The 22900-nt window shown below is 49.3% G+C and overlaps 1 protein-coding gene across 24 annotated transcripts in view; it reads right to left on the minus strand.

The window, feature by feature from the left end:
* Positions 1–462: 462 nt before the first annotated feature.
* The window catches only part of Cacna1c (calcium voltage-gated channel subunit alpha1 C), a 697711-nt gene continuing 675273 nt past the window's right edge, over positions 463–22900 (minus strand). For 18 of the 24 annotated variants that reach the window (XM_077798896.1, XM_077798895.1, XM_077798894.1 and 15 more), the window contains 13 exons: positions 22117–22282; positions 21460–21587; positions 20682–20778; positions 18307–18409; positions 13711–13812; positions 11660–11787; positions 11078–11212; positions 9708–10060; positions 7549–7677; positions 4979–5085; positions 3956–4059; positions 1781–2116; positions 463–1116 (listed from right to left, as the gene is read on the minus strand). In XM_077798896.1, the coding sequence (XP_077655022.1) occupies positions 814–1116; positions 1781–2116; positions 3956–4059; positions 4979–5085; positions 7549–7677; positions 9708–10060; positions 11078–11212; positions 11660–11787; positions 13711–13812; positions 18307–18409; positions 20682–20778; positions 21460–21587; positions 22117–22282 (2191 nt within the window). In that variant the 3' untranslated portion in view covers positions 463–813. Of the gene's footprint in view, positions 1117–1780; positions 2117–3955; positions 4060–4978; positions 5086–7548; positions 7678–9707; positions 10061–11077; positions 11213–11659; positions 11788–13710; positions 13882–18306; positions 18410–20681; positions 20779–21459; positions 21588–22116; positions 22283–22900 lie in introns of all 24 variants that reach the window. The other 6 variants (XM_077798909.1, XM_077798901.1, XM_077798906.1 and 3 more) reach the window with 1 other exon arrangement.

Genomic DNA, 22900 nt, shown 5'->3' on the forward strand with positions numbered 1-22900 from the left:
TGTCAAGAAAAATGTCAAACCACAAAACAAAAGAGCGCTCAAAGGAAGCTCAGCACCACCTCCTTCGGTGAGAGCTGGCGGCCCCATCCCCGGGTAGCGCCAGCTCGGTCCTGTCCTGGCTCGCGCTGACGCTGGCCGGGCTCTGGTCTGCAGCTCGCGTGGCTTGTGCAGGCAAAAGGATCCTGTCGCGGCGAGCGGAGGTGGCCGGGGCTGCAGCCGCGGGACTCGGGGTGAAGCCGCCACTCTGCCCGCGTCCCGGGCCCTGCGCGCCTGTCCCCCAGGCTGCTGTCTCCTCTGCTCTTCCTCATTCCTCTCCAGTAGGCTGGGCTCTTGCTGGAAGTCACACCCCTCTCCTCCTCCAAATGCACAGGGCCTGGCTCTATGGGGACAGTGAGGCTCATACAGAATGTGTGCAAATGATTTTTTACAAGCGAAGTTGAAAGACACCCGTTTGCTCGAGGGTCCTTTCTGAGCGAGCCGCCGCAGGGAGCGTAGGTCCTCTCGGGCCCCGGAGGCAACGCTGGACCCGGCGCAGGGCTGACAGCGCAGGGCGGCGCGTGGGCCTTGCTCGCCGCCGAGATTCTTCTGCCCTCTTCTCGCCTGTCGCTCGGTGGACACACACTGCCTCGCGGCTTCTCCTCCCCCTGAAAAGCGGGCTCTCACACCACCCAGCTCTGCGTCTTGTCCCAACAGAAATGAATGAAGACGCTGTTCCGGTTAACTCCAGGTCACGAGAACAGTGAGGCACTTCTGAAACGAACCCATTAGGAACATTGAAACAAATAAAAAACCCGGCGTCTCCCAGCCCTGCGACTACAGGCTGCTGACGTAGACCCTGCTGTCCTGGAGCTCCTCCTCGCTCCGGCCTCGCCCCAGGGCGCGCGCACAGCTCCCGTCCTCCTCGCTGCCCGCCCTGTCCTGCCCCGGGTCCCTGCAGTTCACAAAAGGTAGTAGGGTGCCATTGGGGCTCTGCTGCGCGCCCCCACTGAGGATGCTGTCGGCCGCGTTCTCCATCTCCTCTATGGTCATGTCGCAGGCGTCCGCCAACTCCTGGGTCGTGACCTCGATGAACTTGGGATCTTGAGCAAACTGCCCCAGTCCTTCTGAAATCAAGACCTGTGGGGGAGAGATGGGGAGAACAAGGTCACGGCCTCTTCCATGGCTTCCTCCGGATTTATTTCTCTCATTCCCTTAGGCGCTTTTCCTAGGAAGGTTTTTTTAGCCAGCTGGTCTTCCTGGTCTCCTTTGATTTTGTTCCAGTATGTCAAAACTCCCCTAAAATGTGGTGCCAGGCAGAGGAGAGTGGAATTGAGATTCTCGTGCTGAAACAGTGACTCCCAATCCTGGTTGTATATAAGAATTATTAAAGAGCTTTGGAAAAATCAGTTTGTCATAGGTTTCCAGAGCTTTGCCAGTGACCCTCCTGAGCCCTCAGGGCAGAGAACCAAGGATCTTGACCCTCTATGCACAAAAGCAGCCGGAGCTCATGTATGTGTTGTGAGTAGTCACAGCACATGGTGGGGCTTTTCAGGGTTCACTGCCTGTAGCAGGACCCATCACTTATTGGTTTCTTATCGCCAAGCCTCAACAAAGCCAGCGGCATCCCATAATGATCTACACTCTGGACCCTTTTGCAGGTCCCGAGAAGGAAGGTCTTTCTATTCAGAGACCTGACATCCAGTGATCCAGGAAAGAACCCAGTGTTTCTCCATGCCAAGACCCCTTGCTGCCCTTGGCCTCTCCCCCCTCTCTGTTGGTGGTGCCACTTGGATTCACCTACCGCTTCTACCAGGCTGCTGGCACTGCCATGGAACTGCCTCCCTGGGGCCGCAGCCTGAGTGGGCACCGTGAGGGAGACCGGCCGGGCTCTCCTGATGGTGTTGCTGCCCCCACCGCAGGAGGTGGTCTCCTCAGACCAGGAACTACAGTGGATGGACGGGAAGCTGCTGTTGAGTTTTTCGATGGACTCGGCTCCTTCCAGCCTTAGGGTAGGGATGGGCTGTGGGGGCCAGGCCCGGGTACCAGGTGTGGCAGGGGGTGTGGCACATGGCCTGGGGAACGTGGTGGGGGAATGGCTTCTCTGGAGGAGAGGGCTCAGGCCCGCCACTGCCAATGCCTGTGGACACACAAAGAGCAGAGTTATTGGGAATGGTCAGGCCCTAAGCAGGGGAGGCCTCTGCCTTCTAAGCAGCTTTGCAACTGTTAATTTCCAATGTGTTCCACGTGTTGGAATCCACACTGCCACCATCTTTATCCATTGAATCCTACCTCTCTGAGACCTGGCATAAGTTTCAACAATTTCAAGATATATTTTATGAGCATCTCAATCTGAAGTGATGGCTTTTTTGTAGCTTTGGAAAGCTGCAATTGTGTTGAATCAAGATAGTCTGCTATTTAGGCTGTTCCTGTCACCCCTTAGCTTTGAATTCTCTTGCTCTTGGTTTTCTCATCAGTAGAATAGGAATAATGATGATTGCATCATCTTGCATCATCTCCATCCATCTACCCGTGGGGTCAGTGTGAAGTTTAAGTGAAATAAGGGCCGAGAAGTACAGTGTCCATCTTGAAGAGCTAGACAAAACCAGAGTTGTTGCTTCAATTTTTACCGTGACTCAGTTCGCTAACAATGACCTCCCACTGTCTAGCTCAGGCTCTCTTTGAATTATTGTTTAAATCTTATACTGTGTTGTGACTGAATGATGGATGTGTTTGCATCCTCTGTCCCCAGTGTTCACAAGTATCCCGAGGTCAGGGACCATGGCTTGCTCGACAGTGTCAGCTGCTTGGATGTGATGTGTTCATGGGAGAGCATGACACTCGGTGGTGGGAAAGTCCAGTTCTGAGAAGCAGAGAAGACAAGAACATAGGGTGGAGGTGACAGAAAGGCACAAAGAGGAGTCTACAAATAAAGAAAAAAAACTTGCCTACCAGCATGATGAAGGCAGACAGATGAAACCAAGTTCTAGAAATCATTTAAAATAGCACACACAGGGTCCCCACATCCTGCCACCCTCCCTTCCCCAGCTCACATGGTTCCCAGCCTAGGACTTCTGGGTCCCTGGAGACCTGAGGGAAGTATGAGGCGCTATATTACAGAATGCCCAGTGGAAACCATCCTTTTAAGGTAATGCCAAGGCTAAGTAAAACTATTGCTTTGAATTGAATAACTCAGCTGAGCCACACCTGTCATCGGATGTTCATTATAAGCTCTGATTGACAGTTGAATGCCTTTTGGGTACAAAAAAGTCATTTAGAGCAAAGGTCCGAGGTAAGGGAGTCTAGAATTAAAAGGTAAACAGGTTGAGGGAAACTTGGGTTTAGATCCCACTTTCCCTGGAGGTGATGGACTGGCCTTGAAAGCTCTTCAAAATTTTTATAACTGGGAATATACTTGATACTGGTGCCCTGGATTGTGCCATCTCAGTTCAAGCCAGCCACGCCAAGAGTCATTTTATCTAGTGAATCTCCCTGGCTCGGTTCTCCTTGGATACCATTCCTACTCTTGACTGTGCTGTTGGCAGGTGCTTTGATTACTATCATTGGCTGGATTTTTGGGCAGTCCACCTTACAGGTGTATTCAAATCCTAGGTATGACAACATCTGCCTGAGTGCATGTTGTATAAGCCAGTGTCTGAGGGTGGGAACTTGGTGGCACCATAAGAAGAAAGCTAAGGAGGGATCCGGCAGCTCCTGTGGATCTGTGATTACGTGGGGCGTTCCTACTTACTAGGATTTTTGGGTCTCTTAACTCAGGCATGAAAGACCTTGCTGAGGCTCCTTTACGTGCAGAGGAGTGGGTGGCCCTACTTGGGAGTTGTTAGGGCCTGGGGTAGGATCCACCAGTGGTCTGAGACAGGGAAGGTTGATGTGTATACCTTGAGGATTTTCCCATCCTTCTAGGGACTATCTGTCCTGCAAAGTGGTGGCCAGTGGCCTGTCCAAAATTTGTGGGTACCTGATGATGGACCAGATGCAAGGGTAGGACTGTCTTCTGAGAGATGTCTCCCCCTGGATTCTTCTGTCGCTTCAGACACTCTAGGTGGAAGGAGGCCCTTCGACCTGCAAGGGCAGTCAAAGAACCAGAATCAGGGCAGCAGAAGGGGACATTGGCCTGGGACAACTCTGCTCTCATTTGGATCTTGAATGTCTCCCAAAGGCCCACATGATGAAGGCTCAGTCCCCGTGTGACAGTATTGGGAGTTGGTAGAAACTTCAAGAGGTGGGGCCTAGTGAGAGGTTTTATGTCTTTGGTGGTATGTCCTGAAGGGGATTATAGGATGCCTGTCTCTTTTTCTTTCTCTCTTTCTTTTCCCAGGAAGGAGGTAAATGGTTTTGCCATGAGAGTCCACCATAATGTATGGCCTTACTCCAAACCCAAAAGCAATGGGGCCAGCTGTCCATGTGTCCTCTAAAACTGAGCCAACATAAATTTTTCTTCTTTTTTGGTACCAGGAATTGAACTCAAGGGCACTTGACCACTGAGCCACATCCCCAGCCCCATTTTGTATTTTATTTAGAGACAGGGCCTCACTTTTGCTTAGTGCCTGGCTTTTGCTGAGTCTAGCTTTGAATCATGATCCTCCTGATTCAACCTCCTGAGCCACAGGGAATACAAGAATGCACTGCCATGTGCAGCTACTAATTTGATTGTCTCAGGTATTTTTTTGCACCAAGAGAAAGCTGACCAACACAGAATCATGCCCAGGTAGCTGCAAGGAGTAGTGTCAGTGGCCCTGGATACACTCCTCTTCACCCCTGGCTTTGTCTCTGAGACACATGGAGTAGCACATGTTTAAATCCCGTCCCAGCATGCTCTGCCTTTGGAATTCTGTCTTATGGCTTTGGAAATCTTCCCAGCTCACTGTATGAAGATTGCCTAAACCAGGCCAGAGCAGTTTCCTAATCATCCCTGGGTACCTGACAATGTCATCTTGGGGGTGACCACTGGCCTCATCTGGAGAGCAAGGTATGTCTTTACCTAGTGAGGCAGAGCGGAGGAAACCCCTCTTTGGAGATTGCCGGATGTCCCTCTTGTCCTCTTCTGGAGGCGTCAACTGTCGATTTTCATCATCCTGGTAGGAGAGCCTGGAATAGAACTCTTGGGGCTTGTTCCTGAAGGCTGAGCACTGCCACCCAGGGAGACAGCTGCCACCCTCACAAAGAAGTCTGCATTTTTCTTAGTGAAGGAACAACTGCACCCTTGTGCTTCCACACAGGTTTAGGGAAGGGGCATCAGGGACTTGCCACCCTAAGAAATTCTGCCCTGTTCTCTGGCATCACAGGCCTGCTTGCTGGAAATCCCAGCTCTTTATGCACAGCTGTCTGTCTGATGAGCCTTGCCTTTTTGTGTGTGTGGTGCTGGGGATCATAGCTAGGACCTGGCATGTGCTTGGCCCGTGCTCTAGCACTGAGCTTCCTGCCCGGCTCTGAGTCTTGCATGTCTGATTTGAGGCGGTGGAATCACTGTTTGGTCAAAGGTGTGGAGAAAGCTAGAAAAAATTCTAGGCTCACAGGTTTCCTCAGGAGAGGTCTAGGCTCCAGTCTTTACATGTGCTCATGCTATTGACCTTGGCTGTGCTCAGTGTTAGCCCAAACTTCTCCCTCACTCCCCACTTCCTCCCCATCCTGGTAACTTTTCATCTACTTGGTCTATTTTCTTTTTTTCCTAATGCTGATTGCAACCCACTGAAGTGATTTCACAATCCCTAGTGGGTCAGCCTGCCGTCAGATGAGGTCCCTGCCTCTGTCCCTGGTGCTTTCCCTAACATCTTTTTAAAAAATAATTGATTTACTTCGTTAGTGAGTTTTGTGGTGCTGGAGACGTGAACCAGGACCTTCCATGTGTCGGGTCCCACGGAGCCTCCATCACCTCTCATCTCTTGAGGGCAGAGCTACACAGCCTTTGTTTTCTTTGACTCCAGCCGGCTCCTGTGAGTGACTGGGAGCCCTCGTAGATGTACAGGGAAATTTGCTGAAGGAAAACCTCTCGTTTTTAGGGCTCCAGACCTTTGTCTCATTCTAGCTAGGTAAGTCCTCCCCCTCACATGTTCTTCTTATCCAAGTCATCCCACTCTTGCAGACACAGCTCTGTCTGACTTACATGTGGTACATACCGTGGTCACCCAGCCCCTGACCTTCTCTGAAAGCCTGTACCTCTCAGCATTTGTACTACTCTGTGGGCAGTTAGTTACAAGATCTCCATGTTAGTTCCCTCTTGTGAGATCCTCTGAGCTTCCTAACTAGTTGGTAAGATAGCCTTGAGTTCCAAGCGGTTTTTCATGGCCAGTAGAGCAGCCCAATGTACCAAGCATTTAGTAGGAGCCATAATGGATTAGAGAAATTACCTTTCCTGATCTCTGGGATAATTGGTCATGGATCCATTGGCATGCTCTAAAAGTCAATTTAGAGAATGAGACCTCTCAAGGAGTTTCTGATAATTTTTTTAAGGTTTTATACCCTTTGCCATTGAGTCACAAAGGCCTCTCACTCCCCACCCCAAATACGCTGAGGGGGACATGAAGGTATGGGGAGGTCATCTGATTAGGCAAGTCACTGTCTTGACCACTACTTCCATGTTCTCTGCACTCCTTATGTCCTTCTATTAACCAGGGAAAAGGGAGAAATCTTTGCTACTGTTAAACACCATTCCCTGGGCAAGTCCTGGGGCCCAGGATGCCACACAGGATGTCCTTATTTATTTTTGTTAATTATTATTTTAATTTGCACATATTTACCGAGCATATATTTATGTGATAATTTTGACACACATATAGAATGTGTAATGATCAAATCAGGTCATTAACATTTCCTTCTCTTCAAACATTTAAAACTTTTTTCTTGCACATATTTGTGGGGCCTGGTGTGATATTTCAGTACATGTGTACAGATGTGCTGGTCAAATCAGGAAAATTAACTTTTCATCTCCTTAGCATTACTCTGTCTGGAGCCTTCAAATTCCTCTCTTTTAGTTATTCATAAGTGTATATTTAATCTATTCTAAAAGGGACGGACATTGCAACCTTCTAAAGGATCTAGATCTGCATTTTTAAAGCCCTGCTCCATACATCCAGCAAGGGCAAACTCAGCAGCCCTAGATTTGCCAACAGTGCCCTCTTCTGGGTAGCTTTATTATAAGCAGTTTCGTGAAACATTTGTTTAAATGTTAATATATATGTGTGTGTTCTGAGTCTCACTAGAAAATATAGTTATGGCTGCTGGTTGCAGCTAAAAAGTTTAAGAAACAATGTTGAGAAGTTATCATGGAAGTATTTTATGATGAGGAAAGGCCAAGATAAAGGGGATTGTGTGTGTGTGTGTGTGTGTGTGTGTGTGTGTGTGAGAGAGAGAGAGAGAGAGAGAGAGAGAGAGTGAGGGGGGGGAGGTATGCGGGGCTTCCCATTCCTCTACTGAGATGACAGATATTTTAGTGATGTGCCATCTCCTCCTCTCCCCAAGTCATGCCCAGAAGAGAGATTTTGACAACCTGCCCCGCGTTCCCAGATCCTTCCCTCCACCCGGGATGGCCTGGGCAGAAGACGCAGGGCTCACATCTCTGTGGAGAGGAGGCTGGGCTCGCTGCAGTACTCGGCCTCTTCGCTCATCTTCACGTTGTAGGTCTCCTCTCGAGACACGTCCTCTTGACACACCATGGCTAACTGGCTCTCCCGGGAGGAGCACCTATAGTGTCCAGAAGGGACCAAAGTATCAGGAACTGCCGCCATCCTCCTCTGCCCCAGCAAGCGAGGTGTCACCCATGCACATGCATGCAGAGACATAACCACTGTGGCCTCTGCTTCCTGCACCTGCTGATGAAGGCTTTAAAGAAGGCCCTGGGCTATACTATAGAGGGCAGGAGGGCCACTGTAGATAGTATGTCTCTGATTCTTAGCAAAAGCAATGCCAGAACTGTAGCTGCCCTTAGTCTTGAGCTGAGACATAAAGGACAAGGCCCAGAGCTGGAACTCTGGCTAGGTTTACTCTTCACCTGGTTAAAGCTTAACACCTGCAGTTTTTTATCAACTGTCATGGGAAGAGAGACAACTGAAGTTTATGAGCACTTACCCTGTGCTAGGTAGGCACTGTGTGTGTGTTAAACTTCACTGATAGATACATCTGGGGGAGAAGAAAATCCCCTGATGTCTGCTCCACAGCTCCTCTCTAAAGGTCTCCCCTTGTTTAATATAGATCAAAATTTAATATGAAAATACTCTTCAAGGGAGGTCATTAAATTTACACTGGGATGCCAATGATGGACAAAAAGAGCCTTCTTCAGGAAGACAAGGTGCACAGGGGAGAATGTGGTACTCTGATTGAGTCCTTGAAGATTGTGGAGGAGGAGCTGGGATGCAGAAAAGGGAAAGGGCCATCAAGTCAGGCTTAGGAGGCCACTGAAACTTGATCTTCTATGCAAAGCCAGCCTTTCAGATCAGCACACAGATCTAGTGCTGGGCACATTGCCCTGAGCATAGAACGGGTCAGTATGTGTCTCCTGAGACTCGGGACTCGCCCAACACTGCTGTTGGGTGGTTAAAGCAGCCAGTCTTCCAGAGCATACAGTAGATTGGATGGATGGCCAATGCAACTTGCTTGGCATCAGAATCTGGTAAGTGCCCAGACGATGGGGCCACGTGACTTTTTTTTTGTATTGGGGATCAAACCTAGGTGCACTTTACCACTGAGACACATCCCCAGCCTTTTTATTTTTTAAATTGAGACAGGGTCTCAATGAGTTGCTTAAGGCCTTGCTAAGTTGCTGAGGCTGGCCTTGAACTTGTGATCCTTCTGTCTCAGCAGCCCACCACACGTGTGTACCACCACACCTGGCTGCATGGCCACTTGGAGATGGGTGTTATGAAGGGACAGGAAAACTAGTGGGCAAGTATGCTGCTCCTTGGGTGGAAGCAGCTTCAGGACATATGTCCAGAGGTTTAGCAAGAAACTCACATTTCTTGATTACTATGTGAGCTGGAGGGCAGGAAAAAAGGTGATTTGCCCAAAAACCTGGTATGCTGGGGATCTGTCCAGCCTCCTAGGGCCTCGCTATACTACTCTGGAAGAGCAGCACAATCAAGGATGATGTGGCAAGAAGCAGAGGAGTGTCCTCTCCCACCCTGGCCTCGGGGAGCAGGCAGCCCAAGAGGCACCTACCGTCCCAGTATCTCATAGCAGTGTGTCCTACAGCACAGGGCCAGGTGGGGAGAAAAGAGCAAGTCAGGAGGTGGGAGTGGCCCTTAAGACCTCCAGGAATGATCCTACCCTGGGGCAGATAGGTCAGTGCTACAGAAAGGGGCCACCTGCCACCAGAAAGCAAGATGGGGCTGATGAGAAAAGACACCCTTCCTGTCTCAAGTGAGTGAAAGGCCAGGTTTGGGCCAAGGTTTGGGAAGGGGTAGAGGGGATGGTTTCTGTCACATAGCCGGATTCACATGTCTCAGAGGATCACAGCCCAGTGTGCATTCACTCAGGAAGGTTGAGAGGAGAGGGCTCTGTCAGAGGCCTGGCACCTCAGGACACAGCGGGCCCACAGGATGACGCTGGCTTATCCTGTGTGTGGCTGCCAGGTTGAACCAAGAGCTCGATTTGGATGGCAGCCTGGCCCCTACGTCTCTAACTGAGGCTTGAAGGTTGGGTGGTGGCCTGAGGGCCAAATTGTTCTCCACCCTGGTGTGGCCCAGGCTGGGGTGCAGGGTGCCCACCCTCCTGCTTACCTCCTGGAGTTGAGCTTCCAGGCAGCCTCCTGCACCCGGATGGCAGGAGACAAGGGGGGCCCATGGCCCTCCACGGTGCTGACTGTGCTGGGGTAGCCGCTGGGGCGGGGGAAGCGGCCTAGGGCGGTGTTGTTGGCATTGTTGATGTTGGCGTTGGAGCCGGTGGATGAGTAGCTGCTGGGGGTGAAAGTGGAGTCCACTAGTTTCTCATGGGAGGGCGATTCAGTGTCACCTTGGTTGTTACCCGCCTTGTTGATATGCAGCGGGCGCTGGGTGGTGAAGGTCTGCGGGAAGGCGCCCCGGCTGTCGCTTTGGTAGTAGTTGACATGGTTGACCAGCAGGCCCCCGGCCCTCTGTAGGCAAGACGGGAGAGTGGGTGGAGGAAAAGACCCCTGACTGCCTCTTCTTCTTAGAGGGAGAAACCTTGGGCAGGCGGGGCAGAGAAGCACAGGCCGTGGGAACCTTGTCTGCCCACGACAGGGTCAAGTTTCCAGGGTCTTGGTGGGGTGGTTAACATAGCACCTGATGTCCCTGATGCCATTCGGTAGATGATGAGAACGAGGAGGACAGGAGGACATCATGGGTGGGATGAGCTGATTTTAGCTCTGCAGCCCAGGAGCTGGGCCCGGGGCTGGGGGACAGGTGCCACAGGGCCCTGTTCCACCATGGTTGGTAGCTTCCCCCTCGCTATAGAAGGGATTTTAGCCAAACTCCTTGGGGATGAGGCAGGTAGCTCAAATGAGTGATGAGAGCCCAAGGCAAAAGTTGTGGTCTTCTGGCCCAGCCAGGTTTAATTGCCACTGACGGGTCAGCCTTGGTCTCTAGGAGAGTAGAAGGAGGCCTGGAGGGGACCTCAGTGACCCAGATAGCACATGCCCATCTCCACAGAGTAGCCACCACTGTCCTGGCCTCTGCCACCATGTGGGAACACAAGCACAATATGGCCAGGTCTTCTGACTTTTTTCCATGAAAAGATAGAAGTCCAGATTTTTACTTGGACGTGCCAGATGTTCAAGTATTGGCAAACCAAAGAGGTCAGCAGATGAGAGGTGGCCCACAGGCTACCACTCTGCAACTCCTACTGTAGAAGTTCCTCCCAGGAAACATTGCCCTTAGGAACATGTCTCCTCCCCAGTTCTCTGAGAGCCAACGATGCTCAGAGCTGCCATCCTGAGAGGACTGAAGTGACAAGGCGTCGGGTTTGAAGAGGCCACCCTCTGCAGAATTAGGACACAGCTGAGCGGAAGGGCTTGGAGCCACCACAGAGTTGAGCCTTTCTTTCTGGGTTTTCTTAGCAGAACCCCAGCCCCCCCCCCCTCGTTTGCTTCAAGATGAACTTGGTAGAGAAGAGTGTGACTCTCAGCACCTACCCTGAAGATGTCGTCTTCGGAGGCAGCAGACACAGCCTCCTTCATGGCTTTGTCCAGCTCTTCCTCGGCAGTCAGATCTCCAGAGATGGCCCTTCGGATCTCAGGCCCGATGTCGTGCAGTGTACGCAAGCCAGCCTGGAACCCAGAGGGACATGTGAGGACCCTGGCCCTTCTCTACCCAGCTTTGTAGTCAGCCATGACCCTAGTGCTCCTCCACCCAGCCACTCTACCCAGCAGGGGGCTTCTGAACCCGATGGGCTTCCCAGGGACCCCTATTGTCACCCTGGGGTGGAAGATTCCATTCATCCCTCTGGGAGGAGTGAAGTCATGCTCAGAAGGCCACCAGTGACCAGGGGCTGTCTGAGCTCAGCAGAGTGCATGGGAATTCTGGGGTTGCCTGGAAAACAGGCAGGAGTGTGGAGGGCAGTGGGAGGAAAGGGGTTTGTCACCCCCCTCACATCTGCCTTCAGAAAGGATTAGTGCTTTCAGGAAGTTTTCTGCTCAGCCTCCTGGTGAGAGATCTAGGCCCAGCCCAGGGCCTGAGGAGGGCCACCAGGACCATCCTTCCTGCCAGACCCTTACCTGCAGTGACAGGGCGTTCCTCTGGGAGGGCTTTCCCACAAGCCCTTGCTCTTTACGCTTCTTGAATTTCCGGAAGTATTCTTGGATCAGGAAAGTGGCATAAAATTTGCCAACTGTAACCTCGTCATCTGAGACACACAGAGAGGAGAATTGAGGGGAAATGGAGATTCAGTTAAACTTCGTTAATTTACTTTTTAGCATCCAAACTTTTACTTTTTCAATTTAATTTTTTTGGCTTAAAAAGAGTAAAAACAAATAGAAAGGAATATGGTGAAAAGTCTCTCTCTTACCACATCCCCATCTGCTTAGTTATTTCCTTTTAGTAGCTAACCATTTTTATTAGCTTCTTAAATATTTTTATAGAAATTCTTCATGCAAATAAGCAAATATATTCTTATTCTTACTTAATATTATCCTCTCTCTCTCTCTTTCTTTTTTGGAGACACGTTCTCACTACATTAAGACCAGGCTGATCTTGATTGAAATTCTGGGCTGAAACAATCTTTCTGCCTCAGCCTCCTGAGTAGCTGGGACTATCGATGCATTCCACCACACCTGGGTGCTACATACTACAACTTTTTTTTTTAACAGAAAAGTAGCCTATACTACTTGTGATTGTCAAAATCACTTCCTACCTTGCTTTTATTTTTCCCCTTGATTTGACATTACTAACCCTTATTTGATTCCACCTATGGTTGAATGGCATCTCCTAAACACAAACAGTTCTGCTTCAAGATTGGAGGGAGGGGTTGTTGTGAGCAACACCTTCCTCTTATTGAAGTTTGGGTTCTTCTTCAAACCAGACAGATTGAGTTATCATACCATGTGTCCCTGCTGGGCTGGGTACCTGAGATCACACAGGATTAAATCAGTGTCTGTCTCGGGCATGAGCCAGATGGTAGGGAAGCCGTAAGTCCTGAAGGGAAATGTTTGATGCCCAGCAAGTCACCGGTTGCCCTATCTCCTGTGTTTTGTGATTGGGTTAAGTCTCTGGGCTTGTGGTGGCACACCTGCTCCTAGCTGTCCTTGAGAAGGGCCAACTCCATGACACTGATGGGCCTCCTTCTGGCAGGGCCTCATATTCACAGGGGAAGGGAACCTTGGTGATCTCTGTCTAGGGAAGTCAGAAGCACGTGTGAGGTCCTAGGCTCCCTCCATCCCGGGATCCTGCATCTGCTCTGGGTGCACCATGCAACCTTGGCTAGGTAATTAGCTTAGAATGTTAGTTCCTTGAGCAAACTTCACAGAAATGTTATAAACATTAAATAATTAAGTCATGTAAGATATCAGATGGCATTTGACCTATTCAGGATTCTTAGCCCCAGTCTTGCTTTCCCTTTGGGAAGTGGTTTTCAACAGGGATTTCACTTCTTCAGGAAGCTTTGGAAATGTGTGGGTGCATGAGAGCAAATTTCATAATTGATTTTAACTTCTTGCAGAGTTGTGCCTGAGCATTTATGCATTAAAAACATTTTCTTTTAATATACTTTATATTGGAGTTAAAGCCCTTATTAACACATGTAGGAAGGTTACGTTATCAACAATTTTCATTTGAGATCATAGTAGGGGCAATCTAAATTATCTGTTATAAACAGGGACTTTTGCTTGGTAGAGATGAAGAGAACTGTCCTAGGATGAATGAAATAAATTTCAAAGAGAGGAGGGATCTCAGGGCATTCTCTTCCAGGTTTCTAGAATAATCTAGAACAATCAACTCAGTGGCTTACAGGGAAACCTACAGGTTGTGGGGTTCCCTTGGAGGTTCAACCAAATCTCTAAGCATCACATCGATGCCTTTCCTCATAATGCAAAATGCAGATTGCAGCAGATTTCCCACCTGACAGTCTATATCTGAGTTTTTGCAGGGCACTGCACTCCCGTCTCTGGGAGAAGGGTCTGGAGAAAGGAAGCTCCAGCGAGCCCAGCGGCCTCAAGACGTAAGTCTCGGGCTGCTGCCATGTTTCTAATGGTGCCAGAGCTGGAGTAGAGGAAGGCAGAGAAGTCATGTGGGCTGGGCAGGTAGCTGAGATGTGGGCATCCAGGGCACTTACCACCTGCAGGAGGCACCACTTGGTCCAGCAGCTTCATGCTGGTCCTTTTCCAGATCTTCTTGATGATGGCCCGCAGCTCCTCATTGGCTTGCTCCAGGTTCCCTGAAGAAGAGGGTATGGGAGGCTGAAAATGATCATCGGCCCCTTGTGGCACCCTCCCAGGAGACGGGTCTCTGAGTAAAGAGGGAAGCCGCTGCTGGAGGCCTTGGCCCCACACACCGCCCTGACTCATCAGCTTCTCTTTCCTTCTCAATGCTGCTTTTCTCCCCAGTCTTCCCATTTCCATTTCTATGTCCTTCCTCTTTCCATTTCCCTTTCTCTGTGTTTTCCTTCTTTCTTTCTTTCCTTCTGAGCCCTGTCCAGTGCCATGCCTTTTCCCCTCCTCCCCACCTGTCGCTCAGGCCAGCCTGAGGGGGCACTCGGAGATGAAGGGCCTGAACTGAGCTGCAGCCCCCCAATCCCCCAATGCCTGACAGCCTAGGCAAGCATACATCCCCAGCCTCCTTTCTCCCCTTTAATTTGAGACAGACTCTCACTAAGTTGCTTAGGACCTTGCTAAGTTGCTGAGGTAGGCCTCAAACTTATCATCTTCCTGCCCCAGCCTCCTGGGTGCCTGAGATTACAAGGGTAAGCCACAGGACACAGGCTTGACAGTGGTGGAAAAGGAAAGCTGAGACCTGTACCCATTAGAGTGAGGTGCTAGGCAGGATTCTAGATGCTATGCAAGATACCTGCCCGACCCTGCCACCATACACACGAGGCATCATCCCTGGGCCTGAGGATAAGATGGATTTAACTCTTGCAATTAGATTATGTCATAGGGCACCTATGACTGTCAGCCAGGAAGAAGGTCTCTGTGGGCCTGACCTAATCATATGAGCCCTTTAAAAATCCAGGGTTCTCACTAGCTGGGAGCAGAGAGAAAATGAGAGGGATGGACCCTGGCTGGACTAGAAGAGCACAGATACCCATGCTATGGAACGAACTGAGAGATTCTAGGAACTGAGAGTGGTTCCCAGCTGACAGCAAGCAGGCGAATGAGGATTACACACCCACAATGGCAGGAACTGAAAATGTTCAACAATGTGAATGAACTCAGAGGTGGTATCTTCTTCAGAGCCTCCAGAAGGGCGCACAGCCTGGTTAATATTCTGATTTTGGTCTCCCAAGACCCTGAGCAGAGAACCTAGCTACTCCATGCTGGACTTCTGACTTACAGAACTGTGAGCTAATAACTGGGTGTTTTTTTGTTTGTTTGTTATTTTTAAGTGTGTGGTAATTTGTTATCCAGGGTTAGGAAAGCAGTACAGGTGATGAATACTGCATGGAGATGCTGTAGGCTGTCAAGGAGAGCTCTGGGGTCAGGCTACTTGCATTCAAACCCAGGTCTGAAGCCACCCAGGAGAGCAAGCAGATGTGGCCATGGAGAGGGAGTGAGGGCTTCTGAGTTCCTCCTTAGAAGGTCAGATTCAATCAGCAGCTGAAGCCAGAGGACAACTTCTGGGCTTCCGTTGGAGGCCATCGATGAAGGAAGTCACAGGTTTCTAATATACACAATCTGAGTCCCAATTCAAACAATGCTCAAATAAACTTCTGGACTGGGTTGAAGAGCATCCTCCCAAAATTCATGTCTACCTGGCTCCTTGGAATGTGGACTTAGCTGGAAAAAGGGTCCTCACAGATGTAACTAGTTAAGATGAGGTCATATAGGATAAGGGTGGGCCCTACGTCCAATATGCCTAGTATCCTTACACAAAGCAGAGAGGCACACAGGGACACATGGGGAAGGTCATGTGAAGAGGGAGGTAAAGATGCAGTGACACAGCTGTGAGCCCAGGAGAGCCAGTGTCACTAGCTACCACCAGAAGCTTCAAGAGAAGCAGGCACAGCTCCTCTTAGTCTTTAGCTGGGACCCACCTGCCTGTACCTTACTTCTAAAAGATTTCTGGTTCCCTGAATTGTGAGGGAGTAAGTTCTTCTGTTTTAAGCCACCTGGTTTCTGATCATTTGTTATAGAAGACCCAGGAAACAAATACAGGTCTTCATTGCTCGTCATAATGATCTATGTGCTGTGCAGTGTCACTGCCCGTTGCTTTGTATCATCAAAGTATTTTTAAGGCTTGCTACTGGAAAGAGTGCTGGTTCTCCAAAGTCAGTGTGAACTTCTCTCACTTCCTTCCACTCACAAAAGCCTGAAGGGCCAAGGCCGCTCTAAGTCTTCTCCTCACAAATTTATGTTTTCTCACTTTCTTTCCTTTGTCTCCAAGTCTTGATTTTAACAAGTCTATGGAGAGCCTGGAGGATCACCCTCAAATGTAGGTACAGGTGCATTGGTGGCTATTCTGAGATGTCTGTTTCAAAGATTTTCTTGAATTCTGGACTTGGCTAAAGTTCCCAGAGGCTGGCTTCTCCTCTTGTCTCTGGATAAGTCTGGTTACAGCAAACTTGGTGCTACTGCTGGTGGCACTTTGTTGGGACCTGGTTTGCAGACAGTGCAGCTTCAACACTGCTCCATCAGTAATTTTTGTTTCTTTATGGAACCCAAACTTTCAGCCTTAGTTTACACCAAGTTTCCAGTGATACTGCATATTCCTTCCAGTAGTCAGTGTCTTCCTTTATGGGAAGAGAAAACCCTTCCCCTGAACATAAATGAAATAATAAACATGGTTGAAAATTTGGAAAGAACAGAATTAAAGGAAGAAGATTCTGTCACTCAGTGATATTCCATATTAATGTATTAACAACTTTCCTTCTGATTTTCTTCTGTTGTGCACACACTTGTGCACTCCATGTCTACCTAATTCTTTTTAGCTAGAAATAGGCCTATTCATAGCCATTTTGGATTGAGTTATTGCATTGATACCAATGGCATGCTTTTTAGCCTTTGCTTTCTTTTTTTCAGCAAGATTTGACCTGTGTTTAATTTTAAAAATTAGCTCATAATTTTGACAGGCAAGTTGCTGGACAGGTTCTCATTTCCCTTCCTTTCAGAGGTTTCTGCTATTCTCTGGAAAGATTTAACGGAAAGAAGGCACCTTTCCTGGTGATGCACTGAACTAAATTCTCAGATGTCATCACCTTTATCTATTTTACAAATGAAGACAGAATAAAGAATCACATGCATGTTGGTGAGAGAGCTGAGATGCAGACACAAACCTCCCATCTTCCTCCTTACTGCCCCTTCTGTGGCACCAAAGGAAAACACTGGCTGGCAGCCCAGGCTCCTGGGTGAAGTGTAAGAAGGGGAAGAAAACACGCTGCTTGCCTCATGTGTATCTTCTCCTATTACTGCACCAGTGGGTGTCAGACTCCAGCTCACACATGAATCATCCACGCAGCTGGTCCACAGTGCAGATTCCTGGCCCTAGTCACAGACACTCAGGTTTGGTAAATCCAAGCTGGTACCAGAACTCAGCTTTGACCAAGTCCCAAGAGCCAATCCTGTGGCTCATGGTCTTTTGACCACACTCTAAGAAACACTGAATGGCTACAGGCTCTTGGAGAATAAGGGCATGTTTTGAGACACATTTTATACAGACTTTTGCAGAGTGGTTCAGAGATAGACAGCAGATGACCTAAACCAGGGTCACTGCTAGCCCACAGGCGTGCCTCTGTGCAAACTAGAAGGGACCCACTGGAAGTGGCTTGTGTGTGTGTGGACCATAGGCTGAGGAGTGTAGCCCAGGTAGGACCTTAACCCCTACTGTCAAGGAGCTGATCACCTTGTGCCAGGGACAGCATGCACAATGGGATGCGATGACCTCCACCATAGTTACCACCTGTCATTATGTCCCCTTCCCAACATGAGTCCTTTTAATTTCAAAAGAGGGTTGAGCATTTGAGAGACCCACCTGTAGCCAGTGCAGATCCCTCGAGGGCTCAGTCTTACTTCAGGTAACAATCATCCCCTATTGTATTTTGAACTATACCCTAGACATCAAGTCAACACCCAGAATAATTTCTGGACTTTAATGGAGAAGGAGAGCTCAAGATAAATAAACCGGAGGCCAAGAGGTCATTGAGAAACAAAGAAAACATGAGTGGGCAGGGCCTCCTTAAGACCCAGTGTTGTGATCTGGATGTGAGACAGTGCAAGAAGGTTCAGAGGACAAATGACTGGGTTAGGAGAGCCTTAACCCAATCAGTGAATTAATCCCCCCTGATGGGATTAGCTGGTTGGTGATGGAGGCAGGTAGGGTGTGGCTGGAGGAGGTGGGTGATGGGGGGTGTGTGCCTTTGTATGTGGTGAGTGGAGATCTCTCTCTGTTCTCTGATCATCATGTGAGGAGCTTCCCTCCACCATCCTCTTCTGTCATGTTGCTCGGCCTCACCTGGAGCCCTGAGGAATGCAGCCAGCTGCCTATGGACTGAGACCTCTGAAACTAGAAGCCCACAAATAAACTTTTCCTCCCTTACAATTGTTGTGGTCAGGATTTTTAATCACAGCAACTCAGAAAGCAGGTTATCATGTCTTGCTGCTCTGTGCTGTACTGGGTGGGAAGGTCCCCCAGCACTTTGCAGGCTGCTGAGCTCCTCTCTGGTTGGTTGGCTGGACCTTCCAAGTGGCTCTTCCAGTGGTCCATGGATGGTCCTTACCTTCTGTCTTGATCCTCAGGGCTGTCCTGACCAGGGCAAACAGGGTGGCATTGAACATGACTGTCCCATCGCTGTTCAGAGGCATGTTCATGGAGACCAGACGCTGAAGGGGAGAGGAGGCAAAGCCAGAGATTAAGGTTCTCAAAGGCCCTACACAACCACCAGGTGGAAATGCTGGGAGGGTGCCTGGTGACTTGTGTGGGTGCTGCTGGGAGTGGGTGGGTGTGAAGCGTGGGTTGCCACAATGTACTCAAAACCTTCTCTGGGGAGAATCTGGGCTTTGCTGTGAGAACTCTTGCCCTTCTCCACAGAGTAGGGGATGGATGGAATGTCCTTGACCTTTGCTTCCACAAAGGGATGTTAAGCCCACCCTCCCTGCTGTCCCGCCCAGTGCAGCTCAGCCTCGGGGTGTGCTTCTGCTGGCAATGAAGGGCAGCTGTGCACCAGGCACTGGGGGCAGCCTCCTGCCAGACAGCGTCCCAAACCCCAGGGAAGACAGGATGAGGGAGGGTCGCTTGGGGGAGGTGCAGAGCAGCCTCTTTCCATGTGTTGAAAAATTCATCTCTACATCAAGCCGCACCAGAGGCTTGCTGACTCCAGGGAGGGTGGTATGCCTCTTCCCTCTTTCCCACCTCCCAAATGTCCTTCCAGGGCCCTGTGCTCTGTGAGGGGCTGCCAGCACACGAGGTCATTGTGAGAAGGAGCAGCGTGACTCTCATCATGGCGTCCACACCAGGGTGTGGTCAAGAGGCTGCTTCTCAGACCACATGGGGTCCTCCTGTTGACCTTGTCCTTTCCTGAGACACTGGGTGTTTTTGAGTCTCCCGGGCAGTGTGAGTTGGAAAGCATAAAGCCCCGCACTCAGACCTCCTAGTCCTGGAGGTTCCATGGGTACATTTCAGCCGCTAGGCACGTCCTTTTCCCATCGTGCCTCTACTTTACATTGATTTGTGCTTGTTATGGTTTGGATCTCAAATGCTCCCAAAGGCCCATGTGCTGAAGGAGGGTCACCAGTCTGTGGCACTTTTGGGAGGTGGTGGAACTTTTAGGAGGTGGGACCTCATGGAAGGAAGTTAGGTCATTGGGGGCATGCTCTTGAAGGGGCTATTGGGACCCCAGCCCCTTCCTGTCTCTTTGCTTCCTGACCACCATGGGGTGAATAGTTTTCCTCCACCATGGACTCCTGTCATGGTGTACTGGGCCACCACAGGCCCAGATCATCAAGGCCAAGGGACCATGGACTGAAACTGTGAGTCAGTAATAATTTGGCTTTATAATAAATCTTTTCTCAGTTATTTTGTCACAGTGATGGGAAGCTAACAGAGTGCTCTTTATCTCTCATATTTTCTATAACTTGAATAAAACAAAGCAAAGCAGAAGGCTCCATAATCTCTCTCTTCTCCATTTTCTATGAGTGGATTATCCACAGACCTGAATCCTTCCACCATTTGGGTTTTTCCCCGATGCAGCTCTTTGGCCTCATTTCCCCCCAGCTCTTTCTCAGCTCATTATTATTCCAACAGGGAGTAAAAAGTGGTGAGAAAGGAGGTGGCATGGGAGGTGAACGAAGAGGGGCAGGAGTGGGAGTGACATTCCTCAGCAATTACTGGGCTGCATGATTGGAGCTACAATGAGGCACGAGAGGGGTCAGGGGCTGAGAATGATGCTCAATCTCAGGGTCAGGCAGAGGTGTGTCTAACAGAACTTAGTATTTTTATCTTTTTTTTTTCAATATTTATTTTTTAGGTGTAAATGGACACACACAATGCCTTTATTTTTATGTGGTGCTGAGGATTGAACCCGGGTCCCGCCTGTGCTAGGCAAGCGCTCAACCGCTGAGCCACAATCCCAGCCCCAGTATTTTTATCTTATTTCTTAGACTCACTTATTTCATAGACTTGGTGACACTGCCACTTTTACCAGTGGCAGAATCTCTCTTTGGCAAAATTTTGAGTGTCTGAGTGATTTTTCATAAAATATTAGTGCTTTGCAGATCCCTGAAGTCAAGGCAGGGCCTCTCTATTGGCCCTCCGGCTCCTGGGAAAGAACTCCGCACCCATCACTGCAAGCTGGAGGTCCTGCAGGAGGCCAGGTGCTCCAGCCTGCTGGGCAGAACAAGTCCTTAATTCAGACAGGACACAGGGCTCACTGGGACATGAGGCATTCAGCCTGGAGTTCCTTTACTGCACCTGAGGACTTAGATCTAGAGGGATCCTTACAATGCAACCTGCCCGGACTCATTTCTTCAGACACATACATTATTATCTTTATTCCCTTAAGGATCTCTGGTCTGACCAAGGTCACAAGGTAAACAGGCATTTTGCCTCCCATATTTTCTCTTTCTCCCAAACCCCAGAACACAGGTTGCTTCTTACTTTGCAGGCCACACGATGAGGACACAGCTTCCCAAACCCCAGGGGGGGCTGAATACGCCGGAGGAGGGTCACCACATCTAGGTGTTTGATGCGACCCCTGCAAGAGGAAGGAGAGGAGGGGAAGAATGGTGAGGGTCATGGATTCTGTCTGCAGCCCAGGATTCATGTATCAGGGGGGTGGGGGTCTACCTACAGAGGGGTACTCTCCATACTGTGGCCTTTCTGGTTAAATAGGGCAGACTGCAGAATTGCATCGTAAAATCCCCCAAACAATACAAAAATCGATGTGCATATGTTAAGATTTTAATGGACAATTTTCTGTCTATGCTATGTGCCAGGTGGAAGGGATTTCAGTCGTGCAATTAAATTCCTCAGTATGTACTCACTGCTTCGGCACACTAACCATCTGACCAAAAGGAATTTATGGGGGCTGGGGATATAGCTCAGTTGATAGAGTGCTTGCCTTGCATGCACAAGGCCCTGAGTTCCATCCCCAGCACCAAAAAAAAAAAAAAAAAGGAATTACAGATGAGGGTATCCTTAGACCTGAGGTCAGGAATAGAGTCAAGATCTTCCTAGCCCTAAATATCCTGAAGTGAGTACTTACTAGTTATTCCTGATGCTAGTGTCTCCTGCCCTTCCATCAACTGATATGTTCTCAACTTAGTCAAAGGGTCTTGGCCTCTTGCAGGCTTTGACAGCTCAGTGTTTCCCACTGATCCACCCCGTGCTGACCCATCATGGACGTCTTCCACAGGATTTCCCTCAGGGAACTTACTTGGCCTCAGGGTCATACTCTGCCCAGATCCTCTTAAATTCATCCAGGTGGTGGGGACCCAGGATTGACCAGTCCCTTGTCAGGTAGTCAAAGTTGTCCATGATGACAGCTACAAAGAGGTTGATGATCTGCAGGGAACAGTAGGTACCGTGAGGGGCTTCACAAGGACTTTCTTACACACTTGCCACTTTAACCCACCTTGCCAGCCCAGGCATGGCAGAAGCCAACATTTCTAAATACCAGAAATATGTCAGCATTTAAAATACCAGGCCCAAGAACTTGGGTCTCATGGACACGAGCATGACTCACTGCCCTGAGCATTGTGTGGGGTGACCCCTACCTGTGGGCTGGACAGCTTCCAGAGGGTGGCTTTATCTGCCACCTTTCTCTCACTTCTCATCAAGGTGCCAAAATGTGTAAGATTCTGCTGAGCCTTAACACATCCCCTTTGTCCTCTGGGAATGTGAACAAAAAAGAGGATGGCCAAGTTTGCCTGGCCCAGTCTTCCTGATCTTCTCCCAGTGTGGCTGGACATTACAACTGACTTAGTGTCCCCAAGCCATCTTCTATGTATTGCCCTGACAGTAAGCTGCAGAGTCTAGGGGCTGCCCTGAGACTGTCCTAGTTTCCTGGGGCTAGCAAGTCCCCCCAACTTACCAGGAAGGCACAGAGCATGTAGAAGCTGATGAAGTAGAAGACGGCGAAGCTGCTGCCACAGGGCGTCTCTCCCTCTGTGCTGTTACTGGGCTCAGATTCTGGGGCACACTTCTTGCCTGGCATGCAGGCCAGCATAATGTCCTGCCAGGCCTCCCCTGTGGCACACCTGGAGGAGAGGCAAGAGGCCCTAGCACCCATGTAGCCAATCTTATACATGCAATTGAAACTCTTTTGGCATCCTTCCCAGGAAACAAATGTGGTATTTATCACTCCCTGAGTGCTCAGATATGCTCACCAAATATGACAACATTCAGCATCATTCTGAATGTTCTAAAGCTTTATACAAGGGAGTAACAAATTGTACCCTTTCTGCAAATTTGCTGTTTTTGTAATCCATGCAAAGTTTTTGAGATTTAACCATTTGGATACATTTTAGCTCTAGTTTATTTTAATTGCAATACAGGAGTACATTTAATGACCATGCCATTGAAATCAAAAATCACCCTCCTGTTGAGAGACATCTAGGTTTTTCAATTAAAATTTTTTTCTATTATAGTTAACACTGTGAAGACTAGGCATGTCCACATCTCAGGCATCTGCCCAGGGGTGGGATTGCCAGATGAAGACACATGTGTTTTCATATTTACTAGGTGGTGCATGTTCTCCAGTGCAGACTCCTTTCACAGTGTAGGAGAAATGCCATTCTCCACAGACCCATCAGCTCTTAGTGGATTTTAAAGTGAGTTGCTCACATGACAGTGTGAAATGGTACTTCATTGCTGTT

Source organism: Urocitellus parryii, chromosome 5, assembly GCF_045843805.1.
Source record: "Urocitellus parryii isolate mUroPar1 chromosome 5, mUroPar1.hap1, whole genome shotgun sequence".
NCBI lineage: Eukaryota > Metazoa > Chordata > Mammalia > Rodentia > Sciuridae > Urocitellus > Urocitellus parryii.